This window comes from Cheilinus undulatus, linkage group 6 (genome assembly GCF_018320785.1).
Source record: "Cheilinus undulatus linkage group 6, ASM1832078v1, whole genome shotgun sequence".
Lineage (NCBI taxonomy): Eukaryota > Metazoa > Chordata > Actinopteri > Labriformes > Labridae > Cheilinus > Cheilinus undulatus.
The window spans coordinates 50,878,849-50,897,436 of NC_054870.1; the positions used below are offsets into that span (position 1 = coordinate 50,878,849).

The window sequence follows — 18,588 nt, forward strand, 5'->3', positions numbered from 1 at the left end:
CACATTTTTAACCATTTACTTTTGGCTCTTTGTTGCCATTATTAACCCGTTTTGTTCCTTTTCTGCCCCATTCTGTCATCATTTGCGACATTTTTTCGTCCTTTAAACCATGTAAGCAGATTTTTTCTACTTTTGTCACTTTTTTTTGCCACATTTAACCAATTTTTTGCCACTTTATGCACATATTTGCCATTTCTTTTTGCCATTATAACGTATTTTTCGCCAGTTTTCAGGTTTTTCCACTGTTTGCCCATTTAAGCAAATTTCTTTTGCCACTTTGTTGCCACTATTAACCCATTGTTGCTCCTTTTTGCCACTTCATTGTTCTTATTTTTCACTTTTTTTGCACATTTAAGCTGAATTTTCCAGTTTTTGCAACTTACTTTGCCATATTTATCCTTTTTACCATGTTTTGCACATTTTTGCGTCCCCTACCCTAATTTTTTGCTCTTTTTTGTAAATTTTCCACTTTTCGCCCATCTTAACCAGTTCCTTCTTGCCACTTGTTTCCACCAAGCTCTTCTGTTTTGGTTTTAAGAAAGCTGAGTTTTGCATAATCAGATGTGTTTTGTCTGTCAGGAGGCTTCAGACCCTCCTCAACAAATCTGATACAAATTTTAGGAGAGAGAGGAATGTCGGGTCGGAGTCTGAAGACGAGGCAGAGCCGCTGTGAGGTCAAACAGAGCTCTGCTCCAGTCTGGTTAATGTCACTGTGTGAGTTTCCTGATGGTAAAGACATTTAAAGAGTTATTTTATGATGTGGATTTAAGATGAACCACTAATGAGCGTCTTTACTCTGCGGCCTCTGACACCACGCTAACACCTCTTTAAGGTTCTGCCAGGAACAGACTCTCCCTCTCTCTCCGTGGTCGGCATTAGTTTAACGGCTGTTTGTCCGTGGTCGAGCGGCGGTGATTCCATCATGAATGAATCCATCAAATGAAGTTCCAGATGAGCCCAGGATGACTTTACCTCTAAATATTAACACTCACATATGTAGTTAAAACATCCACTTTACCATTATTAGGATAGCGATGGTATTCATGCTAATGTAAGAATCAGTCTGTGCTACACACCAAAGTCAACACTTTACTCCGCTCCATCAACATGTTTGTCATACCCAGAATGCACAAAGCCACAAAAACTCACTAGAAACGCCATAAATACACACAAAAATACACAAACACTACAGACCAGATCCCAGAGGGTGATACTGGGTCAGATTTAAACACTCAGACACATCAGGAGTTTGAATCAACCAAAACCTGATCATCTCAGTCTGAAGGTGTAAAGGCTGTAAAGTCAACTCTGAACGTCTCCTGTCTCTTCAAAACCATCATAACCATGCAGCACATCATCTGAGCTGTGGGTAGATGTCGAGGAAGGAAGAGGGTCAGAAATAACACAAACATCCATCGTAGCAGCGTGGACTACAAACATCGACCTAAGTAGATGACATGGTTGCTTCTTCTTCTTCTTTCTTCTTGGTGGATTTAAAAGCAACTACAGTCCTTCACCTCTCTGTCATTATTAGAACACAAATATAACACCAATCCTTCCCTAGTGTTGGCTGTCTTCTGATGGCATCTTTCGGAAAAGCGAGTGGAACTGGATTAAAAAAAAGTATCAAGAAAGTATCAACTATTGCCAACCATTCTGCAAAAATGGAGCGGAAAAGCCCCGACATGCCCAGTTTCACCGTTCCATTCTCTGCCTGTGATGATGTCACCCTTTATTTTATATGCTTTGGAAAAATAATGTCATTGAAGCTTATATACATTCCATCCTTTCCGCTGAAGATGATGTGATCCTTTCATAGACTTTAGAAAGATGATGTCATCAAAGCCTTTAAACAGTCCACCCTTGCCTCTGAGAATGTTAATGTCCTAGACTGACAAATGACATTATCAAAGCCTCTAAACATTTCACTCTTGCCTTTGAGGATGATGTCATCCTCTAATAGACTTCAAAAAGATGACATTATCACATCACAAAAACAGTCCATCCTTGCCTTTCAAGATGATGTCATCCTTTTATAGACCTTGGAAAGAGGGTGTCGTCAACGCCTTTAAACATTCATGTCTACAAACACTAGTCTGCTTTAACAGAAGGATCTTACTGATGTGAGCCCAGACCAGCAACTAAACTATTTCCTAATGTGAAAACGCCCTTAAACATGGCACTTAAAGGTCATCTTACAGGTCATAGAGCAGAGGTTCTATGACCTGCATAGGGGTGCAGGTGGCCTAGTGGTTAGGCCCCCCCCCCCCGCCGTATCTGGGCAGCCTGGCTCCAGGTCCAGCCTGTGGCTCCTCTCCTTCATGTCATTCCCCCCTCTCTCATACCAATTTCTGACTCTGTCTCCTGGAAATTACTACCAAAGAAATACATGTCTTTAGGAAATACACACATTTCTTTGGTTTTTATCCTGAAACTTTGTTGGTTTTTGTCAGAGATGGATCACTTTTAGTCTTGGGGGTCTTTGGCTCAGCATTGGTTGGATAGAGGTAGTGGGGCTCAAAGGAGGAAAGGTTAAGAGTCACCGGTATGTACTTATATCATTCACACAGAGACATCTTCTCTGATTCATACATCCCATCATGTCCATGTTTCTTTGTCCAGTCTCACCTGATTTACCTGGCTCTCTGGTCGTCGCTCTCTCCTGTTTAGATCCTGAAAAACAAAAGATCAGATCTATTCAGCTCAACAAAACCCCACTGTCATGTTCATCTCAAACATTTTCTGTAAGCACAGAGGAAACATCTACTCTCACGGACTCTCGCATTCATAGAACTTCATGTTGAACTTTTAGGAATTTGGTGAAAGCCCTGTAAACATGATTGTGTCTTACCTTGGCACCGAGGTTTCTTATTGGCCACAGCGGAGCCGCTGATTGGTCGTCCGTTGGGAGTAACACACCAGCAGTAACCTGTGTAACTGTGACACTGCACCTGCGACAGGTAGACACAACGTTAGATACAACAGAAGAAGAAGAGAGGGCAATCATCATCTCTTAGCCGGTCTGACGAGTCCTCACCTCGCTGTAGGTCCCGTCTGGGTTACAGACCGGGACAAACACCTGAGGAAAGAGCTTCTTGGCCTGCTGCTCCGTGTACTTCTTCTCTGCTACACACCTGGATGTATCTGAGGACACAATACAACACGATCAGTACTAACAGATACAACAAAAACAACCACAGAAACATTACAGACATGATCAGTCCATCAATGCACCCATCCATCAGTCATTGAAACAACCAAGCAATTCATCCATAAACCAATACACCAACAAACAAACCAACTTACCAACCAGTTCAGCAAACCAACCAACCAATTTGGCAACCAAACAACCAACCAATCAAGCAAGCAAGCAACCAAATCAGCAACCAACAAACCAACTAATTCAGCAACCAAACAACCAATTTAGCAACCAACTAATTCAGCAACCAAACAACCAGCCTGTGGGTGAGCCAGGTACAGTGTTTTCAGGGTTTTTTTTTCTCCTAAACAATAGTGAAACAGCTTGTTTCTTGATTTTTGATTCCCAAATTCAAATAAAAAAATCTTTTAGCTGTGAATTGGTCAGTCGCATGGCTTGCATATTTTTGTGTCTGAATCTATTATTTCCTTTTGTAAAACATTGATCTGTCCAGGGCATATAACATTTTTTCCTACAAAAACAGCGTTGTTTGAATTCATTAAATTTTTTTTCAATAATATAATTAATTTCAGATTTTGGCATCTCAAACCCTAGAAATGTCAGGAGGAACAACCGTAACGTTTGATCCTGAGTTTCTGTGAGATCTCGTGTCCGTGGAATCGTCTCTACAGACAGAAGCTACGTGGACTTAGTCTGTCAGAATCCTCAGAGGTCTCGGTTGGTCTAGTCCTCTAGTCTGAGGATCAAAGGTCTCAGTCTGAGCATCAGAGGTCTCGGTCGGTCTAGTCCTCTAGTGACTAGGATCAGAGGTCTCAGTCTGAGCATCAGAGGTCTCGGTCGGTCTAGTCCTCTAGTGACTAGGATCAGAGGTCTCAGTCTGAGCATCAGAGGTCTCGGTTGGTCTAGTCCTCTAGTCTGAGGATCAGAGGATTATAACATTAAAGATCAATTTAAACTCTCCTAAAAATCATCTCTGTGTGTTGGCAGCAAGTTTTTAAAAGAAAATTCTCAGTGGATGGAGAATCATTTGTTCTTTTTGTCCAGAGTCCTGTCACCATAGTAACCACCATGGTCATAGAGGACATCTGGACGAGGCTGCGGCGCCATGACTCAGAACAGAGACGTCCAACCAGGAGGCTGAAAGAGACCAGGGTCTGAATGTAGCTTCAAACTAAGGACAGGGACAGAGTCCAGCAGAGAGAGAGACTACAGCAGACGGACACGGACATGAAAAATAGACCTAGACTAAAGACCAGAATCAGTGACAAAAGGGCATCTAAAACCAGAGTTTGATATACAGACTAACTAAAACCAGAGTTTGATATACAGACTAACTAAAACCAGAGTTTGATATACAGACTAACTAAAACCAGAGTTTGATATATAGACCAACTAAAGCCAGAGTTTGATATACAGACTAACTAAAGCCAGAGTTTGATATACAGACTAACTAAAACCAGAGTTTGATATATAGACTAACTAAAACCAGAGTTTGATATATAGACTAACTAAAACCAGAGTTTGATATATAGACTAACTAAAACCAGAGTTTGATATACAGACCAACTAAAACCAGAGTTTGATATGTAGACTAACTAAAGCCAGAGTTTGATATATAGACTAACTAAAACCAGAGTTTGATATGTAGACTAACTAAAGCCAGAGTTTGATATATAGACTAACTAAAGCCAGAGTTTGATATATAGACTAACTAAAACCAGAGTTTGATATGTAGACTAACTAAAGCCAGAGTTTGATATATAGACTAACTAAAGCCAGAGTTTGATATAAAGACTAACTAAAACCAGAGTTTGATATACAGACTAACTAAAACCAGAGTTTGATATACAGACTAACTTAAGCCAGAGTTTGATATACAGACTAACTAAAGCCAGAGTTTGATATACAGATTAACTAAAGCCAGAGTTTAATATACAGACCAACTAAAGCCAGAGTTTGATATACAGATTAACTAAAGCCAGAGTTTGATATACAGACCAACTAAAGCCAGAGTTTGATATACAGACTGACTAAAGCCAGAGTTTGATATATATACCAACTAAAGCCGAGTTTGAAATACAGACTAACTTAAGCCAGAGTTTGATATACAGACTAACTAAAGCCAGAGTTTGATATACAGACTGACTAAAGCCAGAGTTTGATATATAGACCAACTTAAGCCAGAGTTTGATATACAGACCAACTAAAGCCAGAGTTTGATATACAGACTGACTAAAGCCAGAGTTTGATATACAGACTAACTAAAGCCAGAGTTTGATATACAGACTGACTAAAGCCAGAGTTTGATATACAGACCAACTAAAGCCAGAGTTTGGTATACAGATTAACTAAAGCCAGAGTTTGATATACAGACTAACAAAAACCAGAGTTTGATATACAGACTAACTTAAGCCAGAGTTTGATATACAGACTAACTAAAGCCAGAGTTTGATATACAGATTAACTAAAGCCAGAGTTTAATATACAGACCAACTAAAGCCAGAGTTTGATATACAGACTAACTAAAGCCAGAGTTTAATATACAGACCAACTAAAGCCAGAGTTTAATATACAGACTAACTAAAGCCAGAGTTTGATATATAGACCAACTAAAGCCAGAGTTTGATATACAGACTAACTAAAGCCAGAGTTTGATATACAGACTAACTAAAGCCAGAGTTTGATATATAGACCAACTAAAGCCAGAGTTTGATATACAGACTAACTAAAGCCAGAGTTTGATATACAGACTGACTAAAGCCAGAGTTTGATATACAGACTAACTAAAGCCAGAGTTTGATATATAGACCAACCAAAGCCAGAGTTTGAAATACAGACTAACTTAAGCCAGGGTTTGATATACAGACTAACTAAAACCAGAGTTTGATATACAGACTGACTAAAGCCAGAGTTTGATATATAGACCAACTTAAGCCAGAGTTTGATATACAGACTAACTAAAACCAGAGTTTGATATACAGACTGACTAAAGCCAGCGTTTGATATACAGACTGACTAAAGCCAGAGTTTGATATACAGACCAACTAAAGCCAGATTTTGATATACAGATTAACTAAAGCCAGAGTTTGATATACAGACTAACTAAAGCCAGAGTTTGATATACAGATTAACTAAAGCCAGAGTTTGATATACAGACCAACCAAAGCCAGAGTTTGAAATACAGACTACCTAAAGCCAGAGTTTGATATACAGACCAACTAAAGCCAGAGTTTGATATACAGACTGACTAAAGCCAGAGTTTGATATACAGATTAACTAAAGCCAGAGTTTGATATACAGACTAACTTAAGCCAGAGTTTGATATACAGACCAACTAAAGCCAGAGTTTGATATACAGACCAACTAAAGCCAGAGTTTGGTATACAGATTAACTAAAGCCAGAGTTTGATATACAGATTAACTAAAGCCAGAGTTTGATATGTAGACTAACTAAACCCAGAGTTTGATATACAGACCAACTAAAGCCAGAGTTTGATATACAGACTAACTAAAGCCAGAGTTTAATATATAGACCAACTAAAGCCAGAGTTTGATATATAGACCAAGTAAAGCCAGAGTTTGATATATAGCCCAACTAAAGCCAGAGTTTGATTTACAGACTAACTAAAACCAGAGTTTAATATATAGACCAATAAAAGCCAGAGTTTGATATACAGACTAACTAAAGCCAGAGTTTGATATATAGTCCAACTAAAGCCAGAGTTTAATATATAGACCAACTAAAGCCAGAGTTTGATATACAGACTAACTTAAGCCAGAGTTTGATATACAGACTAACTAAAGCCAGAGTTTGATATACAGACTAACTAAAGCCAGAGTTTGATATACAGACCAACTAAAGCCAGAGTTTGATATACAGACTAACTTAAGCCAGAGTTTGATATACAGACTAACTTAAGCCAGAGTTTGATATACAGACTAACTAAAGCCAGAGTTTGATATACAGACCAACTAAAGCCAGAGTTTGATATACAGACTAACTTAAGCCAGAGTTTGATATACAGACTATCTAAAGCAAGAGTTTGATATACAGACTAACTAAAGCCAGATTTGTGGTTCACAGGGTCCCTGTCAGACTCTCCAGTCCTGGTCCACAGTGTCCCTCTCAGACTCTCCGGTCCTGGTCCACAGTGCCCCTCTCAGTCTCTACCTTCCTGGTCCACAGTTTCCCTCTCAGACTCCCCAGTCCTGGTCCACAGTATCCTTTTCAGTCTCTCCCATCCTGGTCCACAGTGCCCCTCTTCCATCCTGGTCCACAGTGCCTCTTCCAGTCTTTACCGTCCTGGTCCACAGTGTCCCTCTCAGTCTCTCCCATCCTGGTCCACAGTGTCCCTCTCAGTCTCTCCCGTCCTGGTCCACAATGTCCCTCTCAGTCTCTCCCATCCTGGTCCACATGATCCCTGTCAAACTCTCTCATGTCCTGGTCCACATGATCTTTGTCAGACTCTTCAGTCTTAGTCCACAACATCTCTGTCAGACTCTCCAGTCCTGGCCCACTTGGTTTTTCTCACACTCTTCAGTCCTCGTCCACAGTGTCCGTCCCAGACTCTCTCGTCCTGGTCCACAGTGTCCCTCTCAGTCTCTCCCGTCCTGGTCCACAGTGCCCCTCCCAGACTCTCCCGTCCTGGTCCACAGTGTCCCTCTCAGTCTCTCCCGTCCTGGTCCACAGTGCCCCTCCCAGACTCTCCCATCCTGGTCCACAGTGTCCCTCTCAGACTCTCCTGTCCTGGTCCACAGTGCCCCTTCCAGACTCTCCCGTCCTGGTCCACAGTGTCCCTCTCAGACTCTCCTGTCCTGGTCCACAGTGCCCCTCCCAGACTCTCCCGTCCTGGTCCACAGTGTCCCTCTCAGACTCTCCCGTCCTGGTCCACAGTGTCCCTCTCAGACTCTCCCGTCCTGGTCCACAGTGTCCCTCTCAGACTCTCCTGTCCTGGTCCACAGTGCCCCTTCCAGACTCTCCCGTCCTGGTCCACAGTGTCCCTCTCAGACTCTCCTGGTCTTCCCTGTCTCTGATGAGGACGACAGCTTCTCAATTTTTCCAGATTTGATCTCAGAGCCTCAGAGGGACGAACTTTTTCCACCAGAGCTAAAAGAAGGGTTTTACTCTGTCTGGACGTCTGACGACACTGACACAACAAATACACACATACACACAAATACACACTTATACACACTTACACAGAAATACCAGATCATGATCCACCTCAGGAGGTCGTATTTAGAGACTCTTAAAGAACACAAACACTTCGAACAGTGTGGAGCGTAGATCTCATATTACTAATTCCTCTCTGTTTCAGGACTTTGAGCCAAATTTAAAACACAGATGAACACTGAATTTATAACATCTTAAACTCTGAATAAACTAGTCTGGACTGGGTTGGGTTGGCTCAAGATGGATGTGGTGTTCCACGGGCCAGTGATGGTCCCAGGTCCAGCTGAGGTCCATACTGCCTACAAACCCCAGAGAAGCAAAGGAAGAACCATCCTGAGGGCAGGGCCTGGCTACAGGCCATCCACACGGCAAAGGGATTAATGTGTCAGACCAGATGAACACATGAATCCACACATTCATCTCCCTCTCTCTGACAGCCTCTCTCGCCCCCACAGATCAGTTACCCCGAGTGCACTGACCCCACAGGTGTTCACAGTGACCCCACCAGGTGGCGCCGGAGCGTGACGTGTGACCTGACCTTTGCACGGCCCTCTGATGACCTCCAGCTGGGGGTCGTGACACTTGGCACGGAGGAACTCGCAGCGAGACGTGAAGGTTCGACCGTCTGAGGCACACAGAGGTTTACGAGGAGCCCCGCTGCAGTCAGTGTTACACTCCTTATCCTGATCGACACGGAGAAACTAGAGAGAAAAACAACATTTATATCAATAATAATCAGTATAATAGATATGATCATTACAGCTAAAGTGCAGGGTTGGGTTTGTAAAATGAATTAAAATAATTACTATGCTCATAAATTTTTTAAATCAGCATCAGCTTTTTAATAAGAAGCATGTCTCTACAAAGGCAAAGATATCTAGATCAGAGAAGACACGGTTGGTTTAAATCAGTGGTTAGGCTTGGGGTCTAGGGTTAGATCCCATTCAGGGTCACAGGGGGCTGGGGCCTCATCCCAGCTGACATTGGGAGAGAGGCGGGGTTAAACCCTGGACTGGTTGCCAGCTCTTGGTTTCATAAAGCATAAAACACACTGTAAGAAAAAAAAGATGAACTATGCCTTTAATCTCAGAATTCTGACTTTGATCTTAAAATTCTGACTTTGATCTCATAATTCTGACTTTGATCTCAAAATTCTGACTTTGATCTCAGAATTCTCACTTTGATCTCATAATTTTGACTTTGATCTTAAAATTCTGACTTTGATCCCAAAATTCTGACTTTGATCTCATAATTCTCACTTTGATCTCAAAATTCTGACTTTGATCTCATAATTCTGACTTTGATCTCAAAATTCTGACCTTGATCCCAAAATTCTGACTTTGATCTCATAATTCTCACTTTGATCTCATCATTCTGACTTTGATCTCATAATTCTGACTTTGATCCCAAAATTCTGACTTTGATCTCATAATTCTCATTTTGATCTCATAATTCTGACTTTGATCTCAAAATTCCAACAATCTTAGAAATCTGACTTTGATCTGAGAATTCTGACATTTATCTATGAATTGGAAAGAAAAATAGTGGCTCCTACCCTCTTTTGTAGCATTAACAGAAATATTTTTGAAAAGAAACCATAATTAAACAGGTTTTTGAGTCATTCCAGCTTAATGAATTATTATACATTCTACACGATGATATTGTAATTTCATCTAAATTTTGACAAATAGCTCAGCCTTCTTCTGGACCTATATTAATCAAGATTAATTAGCTTAATCTTGACAGCCCTGACAAATAAATAAATTAACTTGTAAATAAGGGAGATTACATTTATCATCCAGACGATAACAGCTCCTCAGGCATGTCTGGAGACTCTCCCTCTCTCTCTCTCTGATCTCACACCTGTGCAGGTATTCAACTGATCACATGACCAGCTTTAACTCTGCCGTGAAAAGAGAAAACAAACAGACGATCACCTGTGTCAACTCCACCTGTGGATCTGCTAACACCCCACACACACTCACAAACACACACAGACCCACACATAGCCTGGGGTCGGGGGGGGGGGCTGTCAGAGAGCTCAGCGGTGTGTTAAACAGAGATCTTCACTGTTTCTAACCTGATAAATACCAAAGATGGAGGACAGCGTGTTCATGTCCAAACATCCTCTCATGTTTCCTCTCTTCAGCTCTAACACCGAGCTCAGATGGGCCTAAAGAGACGTTCAGAACCGCTACCATGAACTCTGCTTTATAAACACAGATGAATGCATGGAGGATTCTGGGATCTTTGTCTTCCTGTTGTTGTTTAAATAAAGTTTTCATTCAGAGCTTTTCAAAGGCGTGGTTGTTCAGGTGCAGATTTGGTCTAATATTAAAGAGGAACAGGTCAGGACAGGTCTGTCTGCTTTATAAGGCATATTTACACATTAACTCGGTCTGTGGAGGTTCAGAAAGGCTCAGAGCTGCAGGGCTGCACCTGGGCTCCTCATAAATTGGGGGGGGGGGGGGGTCTGAGTGTTTAAAGCTGGAATGATTTTGAACCAGTCTGTTCTAAAACTCTTTACTTCATTACTGATGTTATCAGATGCACTGCAGAATAAGGACATGATCTTGAATCTACACTGCTAGACCTCAGGAACATGGACTGGTCTGTGTTCATACAAGATCAATAGGATCAGGATACAATCATTACGATATGAAACAATACAGTCACTACCAGATCAATATTATATGGCAGTGTTACTCAACCCTGCTCAACCAAAGAGCCAAATTGTTGAAAAAAAGCTTTGCTGAGCCATAAGTGGTGAAAAGTGGTGAAAAAATGGGCTAAAGTGGCTATAAAAATAAGTTAAAGCTGGCAAAAAGAGGCAAAAAAATGGGCATAAAAATGGGTGGAAAGGGGAAAAGTGGGCAGAAAATGGCAAAATCAGACAAGAAATGAGTTACAGGTGGCAATGATGATCAAAAAGTGTCAAAAAAATGTATGAAAAGGTGAGAGAAAAGGTAGGGAAATTTGCAAAGGGTGCCAAAAATGGGGACCAGTGGCATTAAATGGCAGAAGGCAGCTCAGACAGGCAAAATGTGGCATAAAAGGGGCATTTAATGGCAAAAACAGGATAAAAGAGGCAAAAACTGGTGAAATTGACCAAAAATGAGCAAAAAAGTGTCAAAAAATGGGTGAGAAAAGATCAAAATGGCAAAAGGCATCTAAAACAGGCAAATTGTGGCATAAAAGGGAAAAATATTGCAAAAACAGGATAAAAAAGGGCAAAAACTGGTAAAAGCATGCAAAAATTGTGAGAAAAAGTGGAAAAAATGGATGAGAAATGATCAAATTTTGAATTACAGGTGGCTAAAAAGTGGCAAAAAAATGTCTAAAAAGTGACCGAAAAATGGCAAAAGGCAGCTCAAACAGGCAAAATGTGGTAAATAATGGGCATTTCATGGCAAAAACAGGATAAAAGAGACAAAAACTGGGGAAAAGTGACAAAAATTGAGAGAAAAATTGGCAAAAAATAAGTGAGAAATGATCAAAATTTGAATTACAGGTGGCTTAAAAGTGGCAAAAATGTCTAAACAGTGACCAAAAAGGGCAAAAAAAAAACATGTTTTCACAGAGACACCTGGCTGAGGGTAAAAATAGACAACAATCCACCAGCTCTAGGAAATCAGACAGTCTAGACCTATAAAAGACCACCCAGACATGGGACAGCATCATCACTGACTCCATCATGTCCCTCATCTCCATCCTCATCCTCAGCTCCAGCAGGCTGCAGAGTGACGGCTCACACAGAGTCATTGATCCGCTCAGCGTCTCTGAACTCTACAGCAGAGTTTAAATAAAGCTTTAAACACAGCGAGACAGAGGACAGACAGCTTTTTAGATAGAGAGCATCCAGGGGAGGAGTCAGCCATGAAATCAGCCACCAGGCCTGAGAGAGACCACATGGAGGAGAGGAGAGAGAGACCACACGGGTGAGAGAGACAGGAGCGTGCTCAGACCCTCAGGCCAAGTTTACATTTTATATTAATGATCTGTTCTGGTCATTCAGATACCACTTTAGCATCCCTACTCTTCATTACCATTGGTCTGATATCAGGACTCTGTCCCTCTGATTCTAACAACAGCCCATACATCAAGTCTGAGCCTCTCTGATAGTGGTATTCCAACATGCTGGTAAGAATAAATGAAGGCTAATTAGCCATGAGCTAAGAGGCTAGAACAGCTTTTCTCCTTCCTGTTATCATAAATGTGCTTTTAAAGGACACACTGATAAAATAGTTAGATAATAAATCTTACTGGCCTGCATGCAAGAGGGTAAGGATGGAACATTTAATAAGTTTCAGAGGAATTCATCATCTTCAAAGGCAAGCAAGGAATGTTTAATTAGTTTTAGAGAAAGCCATCATCTTCAAGGGCAAGCAAGGAATTTCTAATTAGTTTCTGAGGAAGTCATCATCTTCAAAGGCAAGCAAGGAATGTTTAATTAGTTTCAGAGAAAGTCATCATCTTCAAAGGCAAGGAAGGAATGTTTAATTAGTTTCAGAGGAAGTCATAATCTTCAAAGGCAAGTATGGAATATTTAATTAGTTTCAGAGGAAGTCCTCATCTTCAAAGGGAAGCAAAGAAGTTTTAATTAGTTTCAGAAGAAGTCATCATTTTCAAAGGCAAGGAAGGAATGTTTAATTAGTTTCCGGGGAAGTCATAATTTTCAAAGGCAAGGATTGAATGCTTAATTAGTTTCAGAGGATATCATCATCTTCAAAGGCAAGGATGGAATGTTTAGTTAGTTCAGAGGAATTCATCATCTTCAAAGGCAAGGAAGGAATGTTTAATAAGTTTCAGAGAAATTTATAATCATCAAGGGCAAGGAAGGAATGTCTTATGGGCTGAAAAATGATGACAACTTCAAAGGCAAGGATGAAATATTCAACCAGCTTTAAATGATGATAATTTTAAAGGCAAGGATGGAATTTTAAACCAATGTTTTATGGGCTTTCAAGGATGGCATCACAGAAGGTAAGGACGGATTGTTTTATTAGGGTCTAATAATGACATCATCATTAGAGGCAAGCATGGAATGTTTTACTAGTTCTAAAGAATTTCATCAAGTTTAAAGGCAAGGATAGAATATTTAATGAGCTTCAAATGATGATATCTTTAAAGGCAAGTATGTGATGAAAATGAAGGATGACCTCATCAAAGGCATGGAGGAAATATTTTATAATTAAATGGTGACATCATCTTAAAAGGCAAGGACGGAATGTTGGTGAAACTTTAAAGGATGACATCATCTTTCTGGTAATGATGGGGGTTTTGCCTTTCAAATTGTTCCATCTTTTAAAAAGTGGTGGAACTAGCGAGGAGCCTCAGTTCCACCTTGTTTCCAAAAGAGGAAGCCATAATGTATTGTTCTCAGATGACCCTGTTCTTAGAGCTGACTCTGGTTTAAGAGACAGTTTCCTTTGTTGTCTCATATTTTCTGGTAGAGGACCTGGTTTGGTTATTTCACTGATCTTTATTGCTCTCTTTTCTGCTTCTTTTAATCCTTTATTATCTGACTTTCTTACAGCTTGTTCATAGGAGTCTCTCCTCGGTGGTCCCTGGTGGTCTAAAGGTCTGAAGACAGAAAACTGGAGCTGAACAGATAAAGCCTGACTGATAGATGAAGTCTCTACTATCTAACCAAGCCAGAATGATTCCAGCCCTGCCTGTCTGTTTTCTAAAGGTTTTTAGTAGTCCATGTTTTAAACAGCCTCTCTCTGTCACTGCTGCATTGTGGGATTGAATGGAGTCTCCAGCAGTGAGCACATTGTGGTATGATAGGAGCCATCTGGACTGTGGGGCCCCACTCCCATCAGAGGGCCCCTAACACCGCGGCCCCTCACACGGCGGCCCGGCAGGGTCAATGGGGGCCCCGCTGAGGGCCGAGCGAACGTGTTAAATGACTCAGCGGGAGTTTCCTGCTCTGACACTCGCACGCCGACAATCATTAGACCGAGAGGAAGAAAGTGAGGATTTAACCACAGCTGAGCTCGCTGAACCCTACATGGCCAGGAATATGGAGGGGGAGGAGCTAAACATGTCCTCACCAAACCATACAACAGGACCATGACAAAAAGGGGAGGGGCTAAACATGTCCTCTGAGTTCACCAAACGGCACAACAGGACCATGACAATAAAAGGGGGAGGGGCTAAACATGTCCTCTGAGTTCACCAAACGGCACAACAGGACCATGACTATAAAGGGGGAGGGGCTAAACATGTCCTCTGAGTTCACCAAACAGTATAGCAGGGCAATGACTATAAAGGGGGAGGGGCTAAACATGTCCTCTGAGCTCGCCAAATGATGCTATAACACAACCTCAAATATGGAGGGGGAGGGGCTTATGACATCCTCTCTGGGCTCACCAAAAGCTACAACACGACGATGAATATGAAGGGGAGGGGCTAAATATGTCCTCTGAGTTCACCAAACAGTATAGCAGGGCAATGACTATAAAGGGGGAGGGGCTAAACATGTCCTCTGAGTTCACCAAACTGTACAACAGGACCATGAATCTAAAGGGGGAGGGGCTAAACATGTCCTCTGAGTTCACCAAACCGTACAACAGGACCATGACTATAAAGGGGGAGGGGCTAAACATGTCCTCTGAGTTCACCAAACTGTACAACAGGACCATGACTATAAAGGGGAGGGGCTAAACATGTCCTCTGAGTTCACCAAACAGTATAGCAGGGCAATGACTATAAAGGGGGAGGGGCTAAACATGTCCTCTGAGTTCACCAAACTGTACAACAGGACCATGACTATAAAGGGGGAGGGGCTAAACATGTCCTCCGATTTCACCAAATCATACAACAGGACCATGACTATAAAGGGGGAGGGGCTAAAAATGTTAGCCTCTAACTTAAGCCTTCCGGGGCTGGCTGCTGAGAAGCATTCCCACAGCATGACGCTGCCACCATTGGCTCCACAGTAGGGAGGTGTGTTTGTGGTCTCATCAGACCTTTCTTCCACATGACCATGGAGTCCCCCACATGCCTTCTGGTGAACTCTAGTCCAGACTGAATCTGAGTTTTCTTCAACAGTGTCTTTCTCTTTGCCACTCTCCCATAAAGCTCTGACTGGTGAAGAACTCGGCCAACAGTTGTTGTCTGCAGAGTCTCTCCCATCTCAGCTGCTGAAGCTAGGAACTCCTGTAGTCATAGGTGTCTTGGTGTTCTCTCTCACTAGTCTCCTTCTTGCACGCTCATTCAGTTTGTGAGGACAAACTTCTTCTTGATGGATTTACCTGAACTCTGGGGGATGTTCAGCGAAACGTTTTTGTCTTATGCTTTTCAATAGCCTTTTATTCTGAGCTGTTTGGAGTTTTCTGTTGTCCTCGTGGTGTAATGGTAGCCATGAATACTGATGAAACAGTGACTGGACCTTCCAGGTGTCTTTCGACTACAATCACTGAGACCCATTCGCTGCACTCAGCTGCACTAAATTTGAGACCACCAGCACCAGTTGGCTGGACCTCTGTTGAATTAGGTCAGCCACTTTAAAGGGGGTGAATATTTCTGCACTCACTTAGTTCATATGACAGATTTTTATTTAATTGACTTCAATAAAGGGTGAAACGTCCAAGGGGGTCAGTACTTTTTAGGGACTGTGTCTACTTTGGTAGTGTAAACCCCTTTCCAACCCTGACCCCAAACATAAGCATGCAGGCCCTGACATAAACCGGCTCCTTCCTCTGGTCCAGCTAGGAGCTGGTTCATGTTTGAACCAGTTTTTCTAGCCCCGAGCTAGTTCTATGGTTATGGAAACCCAAAGACCTGGTTCTAGGCTAAGTACTGGCTCTGACCCAACCCTAGAACCAGCTTTAAAACCCACTTAATGAGGTCAATAACCAGACTGGCTCTCTGGCGCCCTCTGTTGATCCTCTTCCTGGAGCTGTACACCTGAACATACACCTGAACCTCCCACAGAAACAGACTGATCTGCTCTAGTCTGGATCTGGGTCAGGGTCTGGGTTAACAGTCCTATCTTTGTCTATTAGCTCAGACCTGAATCATGTTGCTGGATCTAGTTGACAATGTGGGTTGCCCCCCCCCCGGTTTCCAAAGCCTGAATCTTGCTCTCTGATCCTGAATCCTGCTCCACATTCCTGTCTCTGATTCTAACCGTCAGATCCACTCAGATCCCTCCCTGTGATCCGGGTCTGACTCTGGGAGTGAGTGGGACCCTGTGGGAGAGTCGTGTATCTTCTTACCGTGAGAGCAGAGAACTTCTGAGCTCGTGCAGCTCCCAGCAGGCAGAGCAGCAGCAGCAGCGGACGGACGCGCATCCTGACGCAGCAGAGTCTCCAAATGACGCGCGGTCCAAAAGTCCCAGAGAGGGTTTAGAGAGCGTTAGAGACCGCAGAGGGGACGGTCCAGAGACCAAAGATGGAGGGTAGAGGGTTTAGATCCTTCAGACTGAGAGCAGAGCGGCGGGTCTGTTCACTGGGGCTGCTCCTTTTCTTCAGAGTACACACCCTCCTCTCTCTCTCCCTCTCTCTCTCTCTCTCCCTCCCTCTCTCTCTCTGATCGATGCACAGGGACTCCCTCCGTCTGCTGCAGGGAGGAAACACGTCAGGGAGTCTTGTCTTCACCTTTCTCCTCCTCTTTAACCCTCAGAGACTCTCTCATCATCAGACTGGAGCTGCAGAGATCCGGACTGATAAAAATCCTCTCAGATGTTCCTCACATCCTAAAAACATGGTGGACTCATCCTGATGAAAATAAAGATAATTAAAATAAGCATACACAAACAGTTTAGATCCATCCTGAATTAGATATAAAACACGTTTTACATTTATACAGGAGGAATAAAAGAGTAAGATAGGACATTTATTTTGTATATAAATCTTTATAGTTTTCTTCAGGCAGCAGCATTTACACCGCTGATAGATCTAGATTTCCTCTCCTGCTGTCCTCAGCTGCAGAATCAAACCCTCAGTAAAATTCTTCTCAGTTTTATTCGCTGAGATTTACTGGCATCAGTAACAGGATAGAAATACTAAAGCAGGTTTTAAATAAATCTATGCATTATATAATTTACACAACAATAAAGAGACAGTAGTATTATAACTGGTCCGTACTGTAATGAGAACTTTCAGGCATGTTTGGGCCAAACTGTGAGGCTGCAGTGAGGATGTGGAGGGTTAGCCACATGAGGGCGCCACCGAGCAGGAAGGAGGACACCAGGGGCAGGACTAATAAAATAATCCCTTATAATAAATGATCCCTTTAAAAAAAACAAAGTCCACACCTTCAGGGAGGAGTCAGGGTGGCGGTGGGCGTGGTTAGTGAGCACAGCCCAGGTTACATCAGGGTGGTCAGGGGGTTGACATGAGCCCGGGTCCTGCTGTGGGCCCAAAAATAAAGGACTGATAAATTAACACATAAAATACTCTTAAATTAAAAACTAAAATAAAAGGATAAAATATGAATAAAATAAAAGCTTAAAAAAAATCTTGAATCATAAAATAACTAAAAATAATCCTAAAGCAAAAGCTAAAAGGATCAAATTTAAATAAAATAAACTACTGATAAAATAACTCAAATAAAAGGAGAAAACATAAATAAAATAAAGAACTCTCAAATAAACTCTCTAAATAAAGGGATAAAATATGAATAAATGAAATACTCTTACATGCTAAAATAACAGAAACAAAAGGAAAAAAATAATAAAAACAAAGTACTATTAAATGATAAAATAATTTAAAAAATGATAAAACATATGTATAGTACTCTTAAATAATAAAATAACTTAAACAAAAGGAAAACATATAAATAAGACAATTTACTATTAAATTATAAAATAAGTAAAATAAAACGATAAAAATATATATAAAATAAAGTACTCTTAAATGATAAGATGACTTACATAAAATGATAAAAAGATATAAAATAAATTTCTCTTAAATTATTAAATAACTAAAATAAAACGATAAAAAACCAAATGAAATAAAGTTCTCCTAAATTATTAAATAAATTAAATAAAACAAGAAAAAAAATGAAATAAAGTATTCTTGAATGATTAAATAAAACAAATAAAACTCCTAAAACAACAAACACTGAAAATAATTCAGAGTGACCAAAAGACTGAGACAAACCTCTGTAGAAGTCAAACAGCCTGGATTAATTCACATAAAGGACAGAGACTGTCTGAGAGGCAGGAACGTCTGAGGAAGAGGAAACATGTGACCACAGCGCCACCCTCAGGTGATGGCATGGAGGTACAGGCTCTCTGTGACTG

At 41.5% G+C, this 18,588-nt stretch overlaps 1 protein-coding gene across 4 annotated transcripts in view; it reads right to left on the reverse strand.

Moving 5' to 3' along the window:
- Nucleotides 1-16,786, reverse strand: part of smoc2 (SPARC related modular calcium binding 2) — a 34,713-nt gene extending 17,927 nt beyond the window's left edge. For 3 of the 4 annotated variants that reach the window (XM_041788792.1, XM_041788791.1, XM_041788790.1), the window contains exons 1-5: nucleotides 16,559-16,786; nucleotides 8,872-9,034; nucleotides 3,038-3,144; nucleotides 2,852-2,951; nucleotides 2,629-2,673 (exon numbers count right to left, since the gene is read on the reverse strand). In XM_041788792.1, the coding sequence (XP_041644726.1) occupies nucleotides 2,629-2,673; nucleotides 2,852-2,951; nucleotides 3,038-3,144; nucleotides 8,872-9,034; nucleotides 16,559-16,633 (490 nt within the window). In that variant the 5' untranslated portion in view covers nucleotides 16,634-16,786. The remainder of the gene's footprint in view (nucleotides 1-2,628; nucleotides 2,674-2,851; nucleotides 2,952-3,037; nucleotides 3,145-8,871; nucleotides 9,035-16,558) is intronic. The other variant, XM_041788793.1, reaches the window with a different exon arrangement.
- Nucleotides 16,787-18,588: the final 1,802 nt, after the last annotated feature.